This window comes from Manacus candei, unplaced genomic scaffold (assembly GCF_025592945.1).
Source record: "Manacus candei isolate 608988 ecotype Guabito, Panama unplaced genomic scaffold, ASM2559294v1 h1tg000153l, whole genome shotgun sequence".
NCBI lineage: Eukaryota > Metazoa > Chordata > Aves > Passeriformes > Pipridae > Manacus > Manacus candei.
In genome coordinates this window covers 1,303,721-1,322,245 of record NW_026138201.1, presented here as the reverse complement: position 1 = coordinate 1,322,245, position 18,525 = coordinate 1,303,721, and the positions used below count along the sequence as shown (strand labels likewise).

Sequence of the window (18,525 nt, the reverse complement as noted above, 5' to 3'; positions counted from 1 at the left end):
GCCGGCCTTGGGAGAGCGTTATTTATTTGCAATTACGGGACAACGAAAAGGGTTGACTACAGGGCAAAAAAAAAAAAAAAAAAAAAAAAGTTTCAGGTTATCCCGAGTTAAAGCTCAAATAATTTAAAGGGTAAATAATGTTAATTTCTGCGGCCGCCAATCCGAAACAGAAAGCAAACATAGAAGCCACTGTGCTCCAACACCTGGGAATGTTTCCCCCTGAAATATAAACACTAAGGGCAAGTATTTAATATACAGCTATGTGAGGGACCTTTGGCAGAGCGTCACCTCTACAAGCAAACTGCTGCAGTAATCTGAGGATAAACGGTGTCGGCTGAGAACAAAGAAAAATAAACAAAAAGAAGGAAAGAGGGAGTGTAAAACCCTTTTCCTCAGGGCTAAACTGTAGCTTAAATTTGGCAGATGAAAGGAGGCCAGTGGCACTAGGAGAAGTTTGGAAGCTGGCAGTCAGTGAAGAAGGGCTGGGATAAAACTCGGGCAGGACGGGCACTGCACATGCACAGCATCACAAAGATGTTTCCTCCTGCAAGCAGCACGGGTTGGATGGCACCAGTCCCCGTCACAAGAGCCCCAGGAATAAAAGGTGCAGAAGTTGAGCAAAGGAGAAGAAAAGAGAAAGAATAACAGACAGAATGTGTGTTACCAAGTGAAAACTGCAACTGTTGGCGAGCACTGCAAATAACAATTCTCCTGTAGCTCAACCCTCCTCTCCCCAAGTATCTCTCATTTAACTTCTGACAGCTGTCAAAACAGAATGTGATACTACCAGGGCTCAAAACGCACGAGAAGAGAGAGCTGTTTCTCGAGCAGAATGATTTCCCAAACCTGTGTTGCTCTCGAGTTTCCTCAATGCCCACAATAACAGAAACATTTCATTCCAGGTGTCCAGCCAGCCCTGGTGCTGCTCAGACAGCCTGCAGGTGAGCACTCTTCTCAAGAAGATGTTCTCAGACCTGAGCATTCACTACTTTTCAGACAGGGAACTAACAGGGAGCCCAATCCTGTGAGATGTGCAGAGTGATCTTATGTTCGACAGCCTCTAATTTAATATATTTGAAAGAGTTTCAGATCAGGAGAGAATCAGCTCCTGTCACTAAGACGACTTCTTGTATGTCCCACATCACTAAGCTCCATCCAGATGTCCCTGCACGAAGCTCAAAGGCTTCCATTTCACCCAAACATCATGGCAGCTCTCAGGAGCACAGACTGTTGAATGCTGCAGAGTGAAGGGATTGCTGAGTGCTGGAGGTGGGAGAGCCTGATGCGTGTCAGTGTGTTGGGTTTGCCTGGGTTTGACAGGGTTAACACCAACGACAAAGGCAACTGTGATCACGGGCAATCTGTTTCCTGAGGCACATCCCACCAGGTGAGTTGTTCCCATGCTACAGCAAAGAAAAATACGGGAAAAAGAAAACCTCTCACGAAATAAGCCCTCAAGATCCAACCCAAACAAGTATGGGGGGGAAAGGAGGAGAAGGGAAGGAAAGCACACAATTCCCCCCATCTCTGTGGGCAATCCCATGTAGTCCTAAAGGATGGGATTTAATTAGAACAGTTATCTCTGTGCAGATCTGCGGGTGCTGTGAGAATTGTTAAGGGCAATTCTGGTAAATGGTTCTCCTTCAGGCCTAGCAAAGAAGGGAAGTTAACAAGTGCACTTCAATTACAAAACCAAAGGGGATCACCCTGATCCTCCAGCTGGCCTCAGAATTTCCCCCAGAAACCGAAGACTGATTTTAAAAGAAAATACTGTAAAGACCTTAACGACAAATCCATCACGAGCACCAACAAATTGCTATAATATTTTATTATGCTCACGACTGGCAATTTATTGCAAGGTTGAATTTGCCTAACTTCAGCTTCCATCCCTGGATCTTGTTATAGCTTTGTCAGCAACCCTGGAGAGCCCTCCCCCTCCCCTGTATCAGATATCAGCTGGATCGTGCTCAGCATCCATCAGCCCTTCCTACTGGCAGGGCCGATCTGTAGGAGAGTAAATTTTTCAGCTCAACGCAATATCACGTTGCCTTTGAGAAAAAGACCATTATTCACACTTTATTTTCACTTCACCCTTGTACTCGGAGCTTAAAAACAAAAACTCAAGAATGGATTTGGCACAATTCATATGTCACAGAGGCAAAGTGCTGGGAGCAGCAGACAGAGCTTTCATTCTTGAAAAGCTTTAGAGGATCACACAGAAAACATTAGCAATGGCTGATAAAATGAGTGCAATATGGGGTAATTATATCCTTCACCAGAATGAACAGATGCACACTGACTTCAGTAAAGCTGTGTCTGTTTATGCCAGCTGAGGACCGACTCTCTCCCTCTCCTTTTTTAATCAGTGCAAAAGAAAAGGTTCTGCATAACTTTACAGCAGTGACACTCCCTAAAATCCAGGGTGCCCAACTCACTCAAATACAAGTGCTTCCAGCTTGGTTGGCTTTTAGTTCCTTCCCTGATAAACTCCTATTCTCTTCAGCCTGGTTCTGAGGCCACAGTCAAAATTACCAGAGTTTATCTTCTTGCCACAGGGGGAAGATTTTAAATCACACTGTGATTTAAATCACACGTGACTGTGGATCCATAGCCACTTTTCTTCCTTCCCCTTGATGTGGTTACACAGAAAGAAGTTATTGTTCAGTGTGGATCGTGAGGAAACTCCAGGCAAGATGACCCAGTTTGGTGAGCCCTGCGTTAGTACACCACATAAGCCTCTCTGCAGCATCTCCCTGGAATATCAGCCCAGGAAGCCACACAAGGGTGGTCTGAAATGCAGGACAAAACCCTCGCAGCTCCTCCAGCCCACCTATCCAATCCTGCTGTCCTGGTCAGAGCAGACTGGGAAATAAACCCTGATCTGACCAAAACCAAGAGCAAATCTGAACAGACTTCAGCAAGGCCAGAAGTCTGCAAGGAGCCCCTCAAACAAGCCCTAATGTCTCAGTTTACACTCCTCACCCCGCAGGAGTCACTCGGGGGGATTTTCACACCTATTTAAATCACACCCCACTGTCAGGCATTTCCCACTGTGCCGGGTACCTGCCGTGTTTGCTTTAGTGGGCAGGGAACACACAGCTGAAAGAACCCCGGTGCGATCTTTAAGAAGACAAAGTGTTTTCATTTAGTTTTTCTTCTCCTTCAGCTCTGCTCGATGGTACAGAAATGGAAGTTCTGCTGAGAGGGATGCTTAGAGTGGGAATCTGCCAGCTCTGCTTTTTGTGGATGTTGGCACAAGGCATTCAGGTGGGAGTTCTTCATTAAAATGTTATCAATGTTTTGAACACAAAACTGTATTTTCACAGGAACTTGACTGACTTTTGCTAATGAAATGTACATTTTCTCCTCAGTCATACTGCCTGTATTTTCTGGTTTGGCATTGCTGCTATTGAGCTGATGATTCATTAAGTGGCTGCTCTCCATTTGCAAAGGGGAAAAACCACCATTAAACCAGCAAATTAAAATCAATATTATTCAAAAAAATAACAAGTAGAGGTTGAAGTTGACAAGGATTTCTGCTTTTTTACCTTCTGCACAATGATTCTGTCCTTGAACATGCAGTTATCTTTGTGCCTCTGAGGAAAGAATTTAATCCTTATTGTTTAGGATTACAATAGAAATATAAAATATAGAAATATAAAATAGAAATATAAAAAATATACACACCAGTCAATAACTTCCTTCCATTTCCACTCTTTTCAGCATTACAAGTCAGCTTGCTTCTCTCACAGATACTCATCTATGATTAACTTCCTCCAATTTAAATATAAAGTGTCCATGAAGCCTTTAGGCACAAACCAGTGAACATTTGTCTGCTTTCCTCCTATACCTCTATAGGCAAGCTCTGGACTAATCCACACAGCTGGGCAGTCACTGGACTCAAACTTTGGTGTCACCTTAAAGACCATGGATGTCACTGCTTTGGACTGCCCACCACTTTCAGAGCTTTTCCTGCTTCTAGACAACAGTAAAGGCACATTACAATAATTTGACCAGCCCCAACTCATTTACCAGCCAACATCAAAAAACTTGAAAGACAAAAATAGTAATAAAAGTAAGGACAAAAATAATTTCTGTCTGCTGACAGCCTAAGCAAGATGGAAGCACACAAAATGCTGACACCAGGAGATGAAAATGAATGTTTCAGGGACAGGAAGCAGCACACTGAGTTCCTTCAAGCCTTTGCTGAGGTCCTGAAGACAAAGAAAACTTTCCATCCACCTGTCATTGGGCCAGAGACCCACTGCAACCTTGTACAACTGGCTTGGAGGCTCAGAGGCTCCAGATCCAAGCCACACATGGATCTGAAGCCACCCCATTCACACGGACACAAGTGGCATCAGTGGAGAGATGGGACACAAATCTTCTTGTCTGCTGCTACTCACAGAGCAGCATTTGACATGGAGAAACAGGAGAGTCTTCAGCTGGGAAAAAGGTACCCTGTCAGGTGTTCAAATGGCTTGCATGGTTCCTGAGGTTTCTGGGGATACTTTAGGATTCCATGTGCTATCAGGACATCTGACTTCACCAAGGCCCTTTTCAAAGTGCTCACAACACTGATTGGATCTGAAGGTTTCAAGCATCAGCAACAAACAGTTCTGCCTTTGGATCACTTCCCTCATTAGAACAGAAAACTGACACTCAGGAAGGTGAGGGGGAAAAAAGGGAAACTTTGGAAAATGTGCATCTGGGTGTAGACCCTACAGGTCCATCTTTGACCATACTGCAGAAGACCAGATTTCTGGTCACTGCCAAGCTCTGCCATACCACCATCCTCAAGGAATGTCCTTATGGCCCCACTCCCTGGTGCAGGGAGTCCCTACAGCAAGGCTGAGTCAGCTGTCTCAACCTTCTTCTCTAAGAATTAAGAGCACAAACCTCAACTCTTTCTACACCAAATGTTTTCTGTGTCTAGTCTTCTGACAGCAACATACAGTGGCATGCAATTAATAGTAGCATGACCACTAAAAACAAGCAAACTGGTAAAAAGGAATCCTAACCAGAACTCTCAGCTCCTTCCTCAGAAAGGGAAAGGAGGAGAGAAGAAATAGCTCCCAACAGATGTTAATCTTTGTGCTTAACATTAACTGGAAGGTGTTTCAAATACAGTGACAAGCAGAATATAAAAGCTTTCATGGAATAAAACAGATTAACAACTATATTTATTAAGGGCTACATTTTCAGCCAGGCCTCTGCAAACCTATTTGAAAAAGCAATTTTGCTTATGTTTTCCGCATGCACACAGTCAATGAATATTAAATACTGCTGCAAACCCCTTAGCCTGGTTATATGCCACGCTGATTAAGTTACCCTGAATTAGATTCTCTCTCTTCTCTTCCACCAGCATTCCAACACGTTCCCCTGGAAGCACTGAGGGTTATACACCAGGAAGGTGCACAACACCCCTTCGGGGATTATAGTCCTTTCCCCCTCTGACACTGGAATAACAACTTCACCCGATTCAATTATTCCTTATTCAAACAAACAATAAAGTGCTCTTGTCTCCCCATTGCACAATTCTATGTAACTTTTTATACAAACATGTATGCCTTCTGGCTTCTTTTTCAGTTTCACAAAAGGCTGACTTGCATTTAGTACTGTTTTTCCATTCCAATGGCTATGTACAGTTTTAACCCATTACACTTAAAAATAATGGGGTTTTATTTTTTTTTTGCAAACAGAAGGAGGCTTTGCCTTAGACCACATTTCTTCTACAGTACACAGTGGCATCCCAAAAGTTGGGTTCTGTCTATAGGAGGTGTTTTCCTTGCAAGAAAGCTTCCAGAAGGGAGGAAGAACATCCATCACCGAGGGAGCCGAGAGCAGTGGCTGGCTTTGGTTCACACGTGAGGGGAAGCAACAGCTACCAGTGCAAATGTGCTCATGAGAACTACAAGATGAAAGTTTAAAATGGGAATGTGTTTTTAAGTTTTGGGAACATCTGGAGGCTCCCAGAACCCAGTGAAGAGCAAACACGTGGTAACACAACAGCACCGTCCCACGGCAGCTCTGCAGCCCAGCGACCAAATCCAGACCCCACTGAATCACACACCAAAGTCACTGCAGAGATAGAATATAGGAAGCCTCTGAGAGCAGAACTGGGAAGAGTTGACTGAAACCCACACATTTCACCTAAAGCTCTGTGTGTCCCTGTTTGTTTTCCCCACTGAGTGTGTGACAGCCCCAGTGCAGGCACTGCCACACAGCTCTGCTCTGCTCTAGCCAGCAGTGCCACGGGCAAAGCCATCCCAAGCCCTGCCTTCAACCAGGACTGGAAAAATAGGTCAGGGAAATAGCAGTATAATCTGATTTCACTGCTATTCAAAGCATCAAGGTCTCTCCACTAATTTGAACGAGAATTGGACTGGGCCCAAATTACTGACAACAAAATGGGAGGTTTATTTTAACACCTTCACCGTTTCATTTAAAACCTTCCAGCTGAAGAACAGAAAATAAGATTCCCCATGAGCCTTCAGGTGGCTACAGTGCAACTTAAACTTGCATGTAAACCAGTTACATACTGCTTAGAGCTGGTGGGTGCCATAAAGCAGAGGAAGAGCTCAAAAAAACCAGTGTTTGAGCAGAGGACCTCCAGGGTTTCCTCCTCAGAGTGCAGTCAAGAGTCTGCAGTTTCACAGCCTCTCACCCAGCTGGAAACCTCAAAGGCCAAAGTAAGAAGAGAAAGACTATCTGGAATTAACTTCCCAAACATCACAGCTCATAGCAGAAATTTTATTTCTTTGATGGAAGCAAAAAGAACTTCATTTTCTGTAAGAAAAATAAATTAAGAAAAGAGAAAAGAACAAAGGTCTGCCAAAGAGGCTTGTTTTGGCAAATAATGAATGCCTAAAGAAATATTGTTTGTATTGTGCAATGAACTTGTAATTAATGTTTGTTTGCTCACCATTTAATAGCTGTTCTGCACTAAGTGATGGGATTTTGCTGCCATTTGTGAATGTGCAGATTTTGAAACTTCATTCCCCATATGGAAGAGCTCCCAGGGGGTCATATCATAAACCCATTCAAATGAACCAAACAAATGACAAGTATCTGTACAAATGTGGAAAATGAGGGAGCTGTCTGCAGTATTTTATGTAAGTATTGTTAAGTGCCTCAGTTTACTTGTGTGGGATGTTTTTGCTCGAGTGCATAGGAGTCAATCAGAAGAGGCTGTCGAGCTGAGGAGAATAAAAGCATCAAAACTACAAAACTCCTTCAGATCTGATGAGGGGCCCTGAAGTGGAGGAGTCCCCTCTTTCTGTCCAGCCAGCATGGCAGTGTTTGACAGGTTTAATTGTGCACAATTCCCAGCTCCTACTGGAAGATGATACACACCCCTTAATTTCCAAAAGGATTTTTAATTTGGTGCTTGTTTTCTCGAAGCTGTGAGGGAGAAGAAGGAAGAGGTGTTCTTGACCATAACACCTTCATGGTATTACATGGCCTTGCTTCCTGGCATTTTTATACTTCCATCTGAAGTTTCCAGTTCTCCTGGACCAGAAATTCCTATTGATCCTCCAAATTTGCCAGAGATGACTGTGCACTCACCTCCCAGCTCTGACAAAGGACAGTGCTGACAGGGACACAGTGCTGCACTTCACTTGTAACAGCCTGCCAGGTCACCTGTATCCAGCTGTTCCTGGGGAATGACAGCTCCACAGCCCTCTGATCCATGGTTATATTCAATATATCTTTAAGGTATATTGACTACTTAGTTAGAAGCCAAACTTTCCACTTGTAGATGAAAACCTGATCTCTCTGAAGACACCAGGCAGAAAGCTTTGATGGGTGGAGGGAGGTCCCCACTAGGAAACAATATGGGAATTTTAAACTTCCATGTAAGCTTGGAGTGGGAGAGGTACACACAGACCATGAAGAAGTGGTCTGTAAACAGGGCAGGCTGTTGCTGAGGTATTGGCCTGTGAAAAAGCCAGGAAAAACTCAGAGCATGAGACACACCCCTGATAAAGTGGTCTGACATCCAGCTGCCCGTTCCACCAGCGGTTTTGGCAGAAATGAGTTTGCTCTGTGGTCATTTCCCACAGCAGATATGTGAAATATTCACCAAACAGAAGATGTGGTGAGCTCTGGCTGAGGGCAGCCAAGGAAGTGCTGGGGTTTCAGTAGTGTGAAGCACCATTGCATAAACAGGGCTCAGGAGGGGAGGGAAACCAAGTGACACACAACCCAAAATATTGCCATGAGCTAAACAGCAAGATGGAAAGGATGTGCTCTTTCCTAAAAGCTGAGCATATCAGCTTCCTCCCCTTTTTCCAATTCTTCAAAATTGAACCTAGCATGGAATGAAAATTCTCCTACTCAACGAAAGTCCAGAACATTGACACTCCTCTGAGTGCAGCATTTGCAATGCCATCATTGCTGAACCACAACCTTAATGATAATTTAGGCCCCTGTTACAGTCTTTCAGCTGCTCTTGAACCTCATCTGTTTTCAGGAGCAATCTGCTCATCTTTGCCACCCCAAAATGGCAGAAATCAAAAAGTTATTGTGCTGTGAGAACAACTGAAAAGCAAAGCCTTGAACTTGATAAGAAAACTATAACCTCTCTTTATGTTCGCAGCTCTGCCTTCCACAAAATGTAATTTAAAGAGAGAATTTAAGAACTTTATCTTGGAAATACTTCTTCCTCCAGGCAGATTTAGCTCCCAGATCTTCTACTAGATTCTACCACTAAGAAAATATTAGGAAAAAAGCGAAGTAAGAAAAGGAAGAACACACACAAAATCGACTTAAACACTAGAAAAGTGTTCATATATGAGAAATAAGGGCCACACTGGGAGAAATATATTTATACTTAATAATCATTAATCTGAAAAGCAAACCAGGGAACTGCAGAAAAACCCGTGTTGAAAATGACATCCAAAAAAATTTGAGAAAGAGGGTTGAAATGGGGTATAAAGTATATGGTTATAGAAACAGGGATGGGTGTTCAGGAAAGCAGACACGTTTTAAAAACCCATGAGTGTAACTCTCCTTTCAGTCTTACCCAGAGAATCTGGCCTCAGTGTGGCACCTGGTTTAGCTGGGCCAAAACTTTGTACTGGGATGGACAGGGATAAGACAAGTAAGTCAATAAAGAGTATGTCAGGCTAAATCTTCAACAGACAGGTTAAATACTTTCACCACGTTTTTTTGACTACAGGATTGCAGATTTTCACTTCTGTTATCTTATAAAGCATAAATTCACATCCCACCGTCTGTACTTTGTTCTTCCACAATGAATCCACCCAATTTTTACAGCTTTTCATTGTGCTAACACTACACTCCCAGAAGAAAATCTTTTTTTTTTTTTTTTAATAGATTGAAGAAAAACACAATTCTGCTGCTCAACTCACTAAAGGTGAGTCTTTACCCAGCAAAATGAGTGTGCTGACATACCCAGGCCTGGGCATCAGACAGGAGCAGAGCAGAACACATAAAAAAATTATACAAAAACCCCCTCTGAAACTGTATTTTGTACCTGAGGTAGCACTGCTGGTCCTTGTCCTGCCAACCTCTGCAAGGAGCTGACCTGAGGAACCTTAATGGGCACTGCAGTGATAGTTCCCAAAGTCTGTTGGAAGAAAAACAGGTGAACACAGCTTAGAACAGGTGAGCACAGCTTAGAACAGGTGAACATAGCTTAGAACAGGTAAGCACAGCTTAGAACAGGTGAGGACACCTTAGAATAGGGGAACAGAGCTTAAAACAGTTGCAGAACTTTCCCAGACAGAATCTCTTCGACTCAGCAGTTCCCTTCCAGCTCTTTGTCCCTTCCCAGCTGCCACAGCTGAAGGCTCTCCAGGCACCAACTTGTGTTCAAAAGACCCCTGAAATGCCCCCCAGTGAAACCCCAACACGTGCATTGGGAAGATGATGCATGTCATGGCAGCCAGGGTCACAAGGAGAAGTTTGCTGGGCGTTGGTAAACACTGAATTATTACCTATAAATCTACTACAACACAATGCAACACAACACTCAGCTAAAATGACACCCTTTGGGGCCAAAACAGCAGCTATTACTAGCCATGTTTATTTTTACTACTCACCCTTCTCTAAGGTGAGAGTAACAAATTTATTTGTCTAACAAATTTATTCAAAGCTTATTTAAGATAAGATAGAATAAACTGATAGCTTATAAATTTAACACTGTGCCATGAGTGTAAAGAACACAGGTAACTTTTCCCCTTCAACCTCTTCCATTCTTTCATCCCTGATTACAATTCATAGAATCACTGAGGGGTTTGGGTTGGAAGGGACCTTAAAGATCATCTAGTTCCAAATTCCCCTGCCATGGGCAGGGACACCTTCCACTAGCCCAGGTTGCTCCAAGCCCTGTCCAGCCTCGCCTTTGGCACTTCCAGGGCTGGGGCAGCCACAGCTTCAACCCAAAAGTTCATATTTTGGTTAACTGGCCAATGTTCTCAAGGCAAGGCTTTATAACTTCTATCTAGTGTTTCTTTATTGCTGTTGGGACAACACTGGCAGCATAAGCAAGCAGATGATTGTCATCATAACAGCAAGAGACACTTAGTCACCGCTCACAAAAACTCACCAGGCTGCTAAAAACAGCTAATAAGGAAAAAAGAACAGACCCAACTCAGTTGCTCTAAATTTAACTCCGCTCAAAACAAGAGTTTTGGATCACGGCCAGTAAACAAAGTATGTTAATATTACCCCAATCTGCTAATGAAATTTGTCAATAGAAGCTCAAGGAAAGTGAAACTGTGTCACGTCCATGTCGATTTGTTCTTCTCAGACCTCACCCACTAAGTGGTAAAAGACTGATAAGAATACCCAGTATTTTCAGGCAGAATATTTGTAATGAAGTTGTCCTGCAGAGTTTATATTTTTAACTCTGCTACTCCTCTCAGAGACATTTGGGGGTGTGATGTTACATATTCAGCAAAGATTAGCATTTGCCTAAGATTTGCCTGAGTTAAACATCAAGGAGGGGTGAACAGCTATAAACAGGCAAGATATATTTTCTTAAGGTGAATACCAAAGTGAACTTTCCAACCCATGCTAGAGGAACAGAAAGTTTACCACAAGTCTGATCTGTATTTTCCTGCTGTCCCAAATGAGATTTCTTTCCCCACACAGTTTGGAGCCCGAGGTTTACCTGGAAACCTGAATCAGGGGCACCACAGCCTCTCCTGGGCTGCACACACCCCCTCTGCAGAGAGTTAAAACAAGTCCTTCCCTCTGGAAGGTTGTGCCTTAAGGGTGTCTGCTGCCTCCAACCCCACAAACACACATCCTGATATTTCTATTCCAGGTACATGTGGATTGGCAAGGATTTTCTAACTGCACAACATAATACATGATGTGTTAGGTCAGAGGTTGGACTTGATGATCTTGGAGGTCTTTTCCAACCTTAATGACTCTGTGATCCCATTAAAATAACAAAGTGCTGACAGTGAAACTGGGAACTGATTATAAAGATAAGAATCAAATTACTGAGCAGTGGGATAAGTAACAGTTATCAATTGATAAGATGCACAAAAACTCCACGTCTGAGCAACAAATCTCTTTTCTTGTACTATTTCAAAGGTCAATTGCAAGGAAAAGAGCCAATCAACCCCTTCTAGAAGAGAATGCCTCTGCCCTGGGAGGAGGGAGCTCATCTCGGCCTCTGAGGGCACCCCTGGGTTAGTTCTGGCTTAAGTTTCAAAACAATTGAGCCAAATGAGGTGGGAAGGAGAGAAGGAACAAGAAACACCATGAAACTACTGCCCTGTTCTCTCAGCTTCACTTGAAGGCAAAGCCAGGATGAATTGTCAGTGGGTATCAGAGAAAAGAACCACCATTAGCCCTGTCACCTGCACTCTCAAAAATTCAACAGATTTATTTTCCTGAAGTAGGAGTTCTGCAGTGATCTCGAGAGAACAGAAACAAATTATGCCTCTCTTAGGTTATGAAATTTTCAGTGACAAAGATGCAGCCTCCTGTTCACAAATGGTTTTATAGAAAGGATCTGTTATTTAATATTCAAGGAAACAATCTCAGTATAGAAATTATATGACCAAGGGAAAATTCAAAACTTTAATCTCACATTAATAATGGCACTATAGTGTGTTCAGTCAGGGAGATATCTGAGCATCTATTTTACTTTTCACAATTTACATTGTTTTGCTGTTGTTTCCCAGCTTGGGCAATAAATAGTTGAAGCTGTTAAATCATCAGGATTCAATGACAGAAGCCTCTGTACTTTCCCTGTAACACATTTCATCTGTTATCTCAGGATACTTTGCCTAGGTCAGTATTCCTGTCTCCACTTTAGTGATCAAAAAAATCTGGATTTAGAGGTCAAATAATGTTGCCAGGGCTACACTGCTGTGCAGGTGAAAATCCAAGCCAGACTTCCAGTGTCTCATCCGTGGGATGGATTAACCTCACCTCATCTGGGCATGGAGAGCTCCATCCGAGCCACCTCACCTTCAGGACATGGTTTTAAGGACAGAGCAGGATGTCTCCATGAGGATGGTAAAGTACAAAGCAGGGAATCCCAGCTGTGGGCTCTGCAATGAAGGGGGTGCAGGTGCCAGAAGGGTGGTTGGGCAGTTTGGCTCTGGGTACATTTTGCACTGCTTTGTTCCACTTCAAGTGGCAAATAAACAAGCAGAGCCTGGCAAATATAAAAGTTAAGGTCCTTATCTGATGTCCTTGGCCAGGCTGGACAAACTCCCCACGGCTCAAGCTGTGACAGGTCCAACACTGCTCACACTCCCTGGCCTGCAGGGAGGGGAGGAATCAAGACACCTCCCCACCAAAAAGGAAAACGAGCTTCTGCTCCTCCTCTTCCCAGTGCCACCCTGTTTTCCCTCCCAGACCGTCCAGGCTCGCCCTGCTGAGCCTGGTGGATCACAGACTTGTCACACACTAATTCCACACTATCATTCTCATCATTGTGGGCCTATTTTTTTGCTCCTTCCTCTTTTTCCAATTTGCCCGAAGAGCAAGTAGGTGCACATTCTTATAAACCTTTAATTAACAAGCTGAAAAGACATTTTTCTGGCAATGCCTGACCTTTAAGCACTTTGTATGAATTTATCGATACCAGCAGAAACAATAATTTAAAAGGTTATTTTATGAGTGCTGAATAGTTTATGGCAGCACTTTTGTCAAGATAAACGAGTTCCTTATTTCTACATTTACGGCGCTAAGCATTTTAATAAAAAAAGGTCCATAAAAGTCAAAGATAACTCTGAATCTCTCCTCTGCCTAAGTCTTTCTGGGCTTTTCTGGTGACCCCCTGAAACACCTACGACCTGGAGGGGTGGGGGAAAGTGAAGAGCCAAGTTTCAGCTGGCCTCAGGTTTGACTGTGTGCCTTTAAGGGATCCTGATGCAACCATCCTTTTCAATGGTCAGTTTACTCACTAATAAAATAATAACTTTAAAAAGGGAAAACCAACTCAAAAGCCCCCAGAGAAGAAGACACGGTTGCATTAAAAGACAAAAAAAAGCAGTTCCTCCCATTCAACCCAAAGAAAATTAAAAATTTAGGAGATATTGCCAAGTGCAGCTAAAAAAGTAAATCACTTCTCGCCCTCAATTCTATTCATACCCAATAGCATTGTAACTATTTGCTATATTTTCTCCTGCATTAAATCAACACCATCCCTGGGTCGAGGCTCTCACAGACAACTGAGGGACAGAAGTGTGGGGACAGTGGCAAGTGGGACACAGAGAAAGTGAAACAAAGAAGTGTGGCATGGACAGGGAACAAGAATTCAAGGGCTAGAGATGGTAGAGATGGTTAGAGGATAAAAGGATGCGGAGGCAGAAACAGGGATGAGATTTGCATTGTCAGTGATCAGAGTAAGGGCCATATGTTCAGTTTCCAAATATCATGTTTTGACTTATTTAGTCAATGCCTGAGTTTTTAAATCAAGGACTTAGGCATATTTGTGATTTTAGTAAATTCTGCATTTCAGACCTGAATGAATACATATTTATATATATATATATACAGATATGTATATCTACTTTATTGAAAGATATTTGCATTTTACTCAGTGTGTGCAAATACATTTGTCAGAACATTGCTATGTTTGCTTTGAGTTACAGAGATTTTTCTCCCCCTCCTTTGGATGCACCAAAAAAATGCTTAATAATCTATTCCTATCATTCATTATCCATACAAACTCATTGTTGAGCTTGGGTCCTTGAGCAGTTTAGGATTAGATCACAGATGTAAAACTGTCCTCCCCTTCCAGAATTACACCAGGATAAGTAAAATCACTCCAGTCACTCACCAAAGAGAATCAGGCTCAGTGAGTAGCAGAAGGTTAAAGAGTTTGAAAAGCCTTTCACCACAGCACATCACCAAAGAAAGTGCTTAACTCAGGGACACACGGGTTTGGTGTAGCTCAGCTGAACAGTTCAATTATTTGAGTTAAACTGACACTGCATTGCTGTATTATTTGCAAACTATTTTGTACTGACATCAATACTGCAGCACAAATATTGTGTTCCTACAATGTATAACAGAAACACTAATCTTTTCCTTTTTAGAGTACATATGCATCTCTCTAAGATCTAGGTCCTCTTCGTGTTGCAAATAAGACACCTAAGCTATTAAAAAAAATGTTTTTGTCTGTTATGTGTTCCATATTGGCAACAACAGTTTTACAGAATGGATTTTTAATGTGGTAGTGACAGGGGAACAGATTGCTATGGCAACAGCAAAGATGAAAATTCTTAACCTGAATGGATCGTCGCTGAAGTAATTGCAGGGGTTTTTTTACCCATTCTACATCCATTTTACAACTTGAATGCTGCATTCAACCTTGAGCTTGCTTTATATAAATGCCAAGCACTATAAGCAGCCTCCAACTTCATTTGACCTAAAACTTCCTGCACCTTCCCTCCCTAATCCTGGATACCTGCTCACCCAAACATCTCAGTGCTGCCATTTTTCCAGAGACTCCACCAGAAAAAGCACTGAGCACTCGGACATAACTTTGAGGCTCCTGCAAGACACGTACACACACGTATTTTTTTTCTTTCCTCCCAGACTCAACCTGTGTAAAAATCCGTGGAAATCACTCTTCGCTTTCAAAAACCTGCTGAAACAAGTGTATTTTAAATAATCTGGTGCAATAATGTTTCAGTTTCACACTCAGACTGTATCCTAAGGAGGCTGTTATTTCAGACACGTACTTTGTGTGAACAGTAATTTCGCTGGAATTTCACAGGAATTTAAGGATTTTCCAGCTTTTAAAAGCATTTGTTCTCTCTCTCTCTCTTTTCTCAGAATTCATGTATTCATGCTCCTGCATGTACATGTATTATTGTTAAGAAGTAGCCAATCATAAAGACAAGCCAAAATATTGGTGTTTTCGAAACCATCCTTTCTTCGGGCACTAAAAACACCATTTAAACCAACCCTCACTATAACAAATTAACAACAACTCCAACTTTTGCCCCGCAACGGTCCAGCTGCTCTCACTGCTCTTTACAGGGGTGGCCACAAGCAGCAGGAGACAAAGTTACCACCCTAAATTCCACACCTGCTTTGGAACCCCCGATTCTTAGTTGCTGCTGAGGTTTTCCTACTCGTCCCTTCCATCGCCACTCCCGAGCAAGGAAGCCCACGGTGGGATCACAGCTGCTGTGGGTGTCAGAGGAGAATATGGAGGGATAAAACAAACAATGTCCTGCTTTTCCTGGGGCTCTCAGGCTTTTCAGAGCACCACCTAATTTATCTCAGCTTTTACCACGGCCCTCAGGATTTTCAGACTGCTTCTTGCCACTCGCACATTCCCATCTGGGTGCGCTCCAAAACACAAACTCTGTTTGAACACAGTGTATTCTGGCAAAGGGAAAATGTGATGAACACGGTCCATGAGCCTCCCTGGTTCAGAAATCCCACCAGCTACTTACACGAGGAGGTACAGAGCTGTGCCAAATACCTGTTCTTAAACACAGCTGCCACCACATTATTTACTGGTCAGGATTTTTTCTAAGGCACCATTATTTTTATCGAAGGAAACAGTCAGGATTTTTTGCACAGCCATTAGATCACACTCTAAATTTTTGAAAAGAAAAAAAAAGAAAAAGAAAGATCGGCCATGCAAACTGCATTAGCATGCACATACCTGTTCTGTGATTTGAAGCCTTATTCAGAAATCATATTCAATTAATTAAGTCTCCTCCTCCTGCACAAATGAGCACAGTCTCACTGAGTTTCAACAACACTCAGCAGCTGTGATCACACCTATAGTCTCTTGCTCAGCTGATTCATAAAAGATTCGCTGTTCAACTACCAAACTGTTCCAGGTTGATGATGTTTTTAATGACTAATGTCTTCAAATTACTTATTCTCTGTTCACAGTCTGCAGAAATATTCCTGAGCAAAGGGAAAATGTATGCACAGCGTCACACAAAGCAGTTCCTACCCTCTCCCTCGAGTGAGCTCAGGCAGGAGTGATGGAAGGAGAAGGCGAGGGGAGGAAAAATAGAGGCAATGACCGTCATCCCTTAGTGATCTGGGAATCCTCGCCTAGGAGAACGGCCCATTAGCAGCTACTGAATCGTTCCACCTTACCACCCAGCAGGCTCGGAGCTGCTTCTGCACTCTTTGCTCTGAGTTTTTATCAGGCATCCTTCAGTCACTCTGAGGAACTGGAAAACATGAGGGAAGTGACAGCCTGAGATGATCTAATTGCTGCCACACAGTCCCTTTTGTCAGCCCCGAGCTGAGCTAATTCACATTCCCGACCAGGAGAAAGGAAGTTGAATTTGCTCAGGAAAGTATCCAACAGAAAACAGACAAGGGGAAAAGCAACGTTTCTTACCTGGAGTGGGGAGGGGAAGAGGGAGGGGAAGACAAAACCCACGAAGAAAACGGATTGACAGTTCCAACCTTTTTTGAGAAAGGGAGCTATGAGATCAGTTCAGCCACAATAACTGGATGTTGGGACCACAAGTAACTCCCTTGAGCACAGAACTTGGGGGAGGAACACGAAGACTTTGCCTGAATTCCATACAGAGTGTGCATAAATATGTCTGATCTTAACATTATGCAGTTGATATAATTAAAGAAAAATAAAAAGAAAGCAATAACTTTCAATGACTTTCCCAGCAAATGTTAATTTGAACGTGCAGCACACCCCACAAGTTTGCATCATGTCATTTTTAGGCAGACTGCTCAGCAATACTGAGCCACCTGCCCATCAACAAAAGCAGTGGTAAATACTGCTTTAGTACAGCATGGTGGAGTCACCACTGCTATTGAATCCCTAACATTGGTATTCCACAGCTCTAGGATTGCAGCTGTGAAAAATCATTGCAGATATTGCCACAGAGGTGCCACCTCCTAGTAAAAGAAAATAGCTTTATTTAGTCTTGGAGGGTGATAAACTCTGTAGTACTCGCTTACAAATGTCATTGATTCTGGGATGATCCAAATAAAAAGGCTGATCTTTTATGCTCAGGCAGTAAAAGGATTTGGCAAATTTATGCTTGTATTAAAAAAATTCATAAGTATATACATAAGATACATATATATATTTATATGTGACTACACAAACTACACTTCAGAACACAAAATAATATATTACACATAATACTTTTCCAGAGTTGTAATAGAGACCAACGTGAGCACCAGTGCTTCCCTGCAAGGATAGAGCCAGGAAATTTTAAAGCTAGTAAATAGAAAATCTTCTTTTCTTCCTGAGATGCTACATGAATGCCAGTGCTAGCAGAAATAGCTTTATAAAACACTGAAGTCAGCAAAGGTTCCTTTGTTTCCAAGTCTTGAAATTATATCAGTTTCTAGAGTGCAGAAATCATAACAAAAGAGAAAAGTCAAACCACAACTCTGGTTTACTATCTACCCCCTAGGGCTTTTTCTGGCTCCTACTTAGGATGTTTCATCCTGCTAGTCCCAGATAAACCTGGACACGGGGACATCTTCCAAGGTCCTAGAAGGCTGAGTTTCAGACAAAGCCCCAGTGTGCCTGTGTCACACATGGCTCCAGCTAAAGACTTCAAAATCCCCTTCTGAAACTCCCCCCTCAGCTGCTGCCAGGCCTCAAAGACAGGGAAATCCTCACGTGCTTCAAACTGAACTATCAATATTCGCCGCACACCTGGAGTTTTGCTTCTGGGACACGTCTGGAAACATCACCCCTGAGGTGTCAGCTGCATTACTGGCTCCAGGCGTTGGTATTTGGCTCTGAAAGAGGAGACCTGCCTCATTCCCACTGGGATTCACCTCCCTGAGCCCCCTCCTGGAGACCAACCTGCGTTCAACCAGTTCCATTCCAAACACACTCCACGGAACCTGGGCTTGCTTTTCTTTCCCCTTCCCATCTTTCCCTTCAACCAGTCTCTTGGGAGTCCAGTCATCCACTTGAGGGAAGGAGTGTTTCAGATGCTACACTCACACATGGCTCTATAAGCTATTTAACTTGGGAGAAAGACTCTCCCAAGCTTTCCTGCTAAATTAATCAGTGAGAGAAGAAGGAACGTGGTCTGGTGGCCCAGTGGTTAC

The 18,525-nt window shown here is 42.9% G+C and overlaps 1 protein-coding gene across 2 annotated transcripts in view; it reads right to left on the bottom strand.

The window, feature by feature from the left end:
* PHF21B (PHD finger protein 21B) overlaps nt 1-18,525 on the bottom strand; it is a 145,397-nt gene that overhangs the window by 27,295 nt on the left and 99,577 nt on the right. For both annotated transcript variants that reach the window (XM_051772411.1, XM_051772410.1), the window contains one exon: nt 9,503-9,595. In XM_051772411.1, the coding sequence (XP_051628371.1) occupies nt 9,503-9,595 (93 nt within the window). The remainder of the gene's footprint in view (nt 1-9,502; nt 9,596-18,525) is intronic.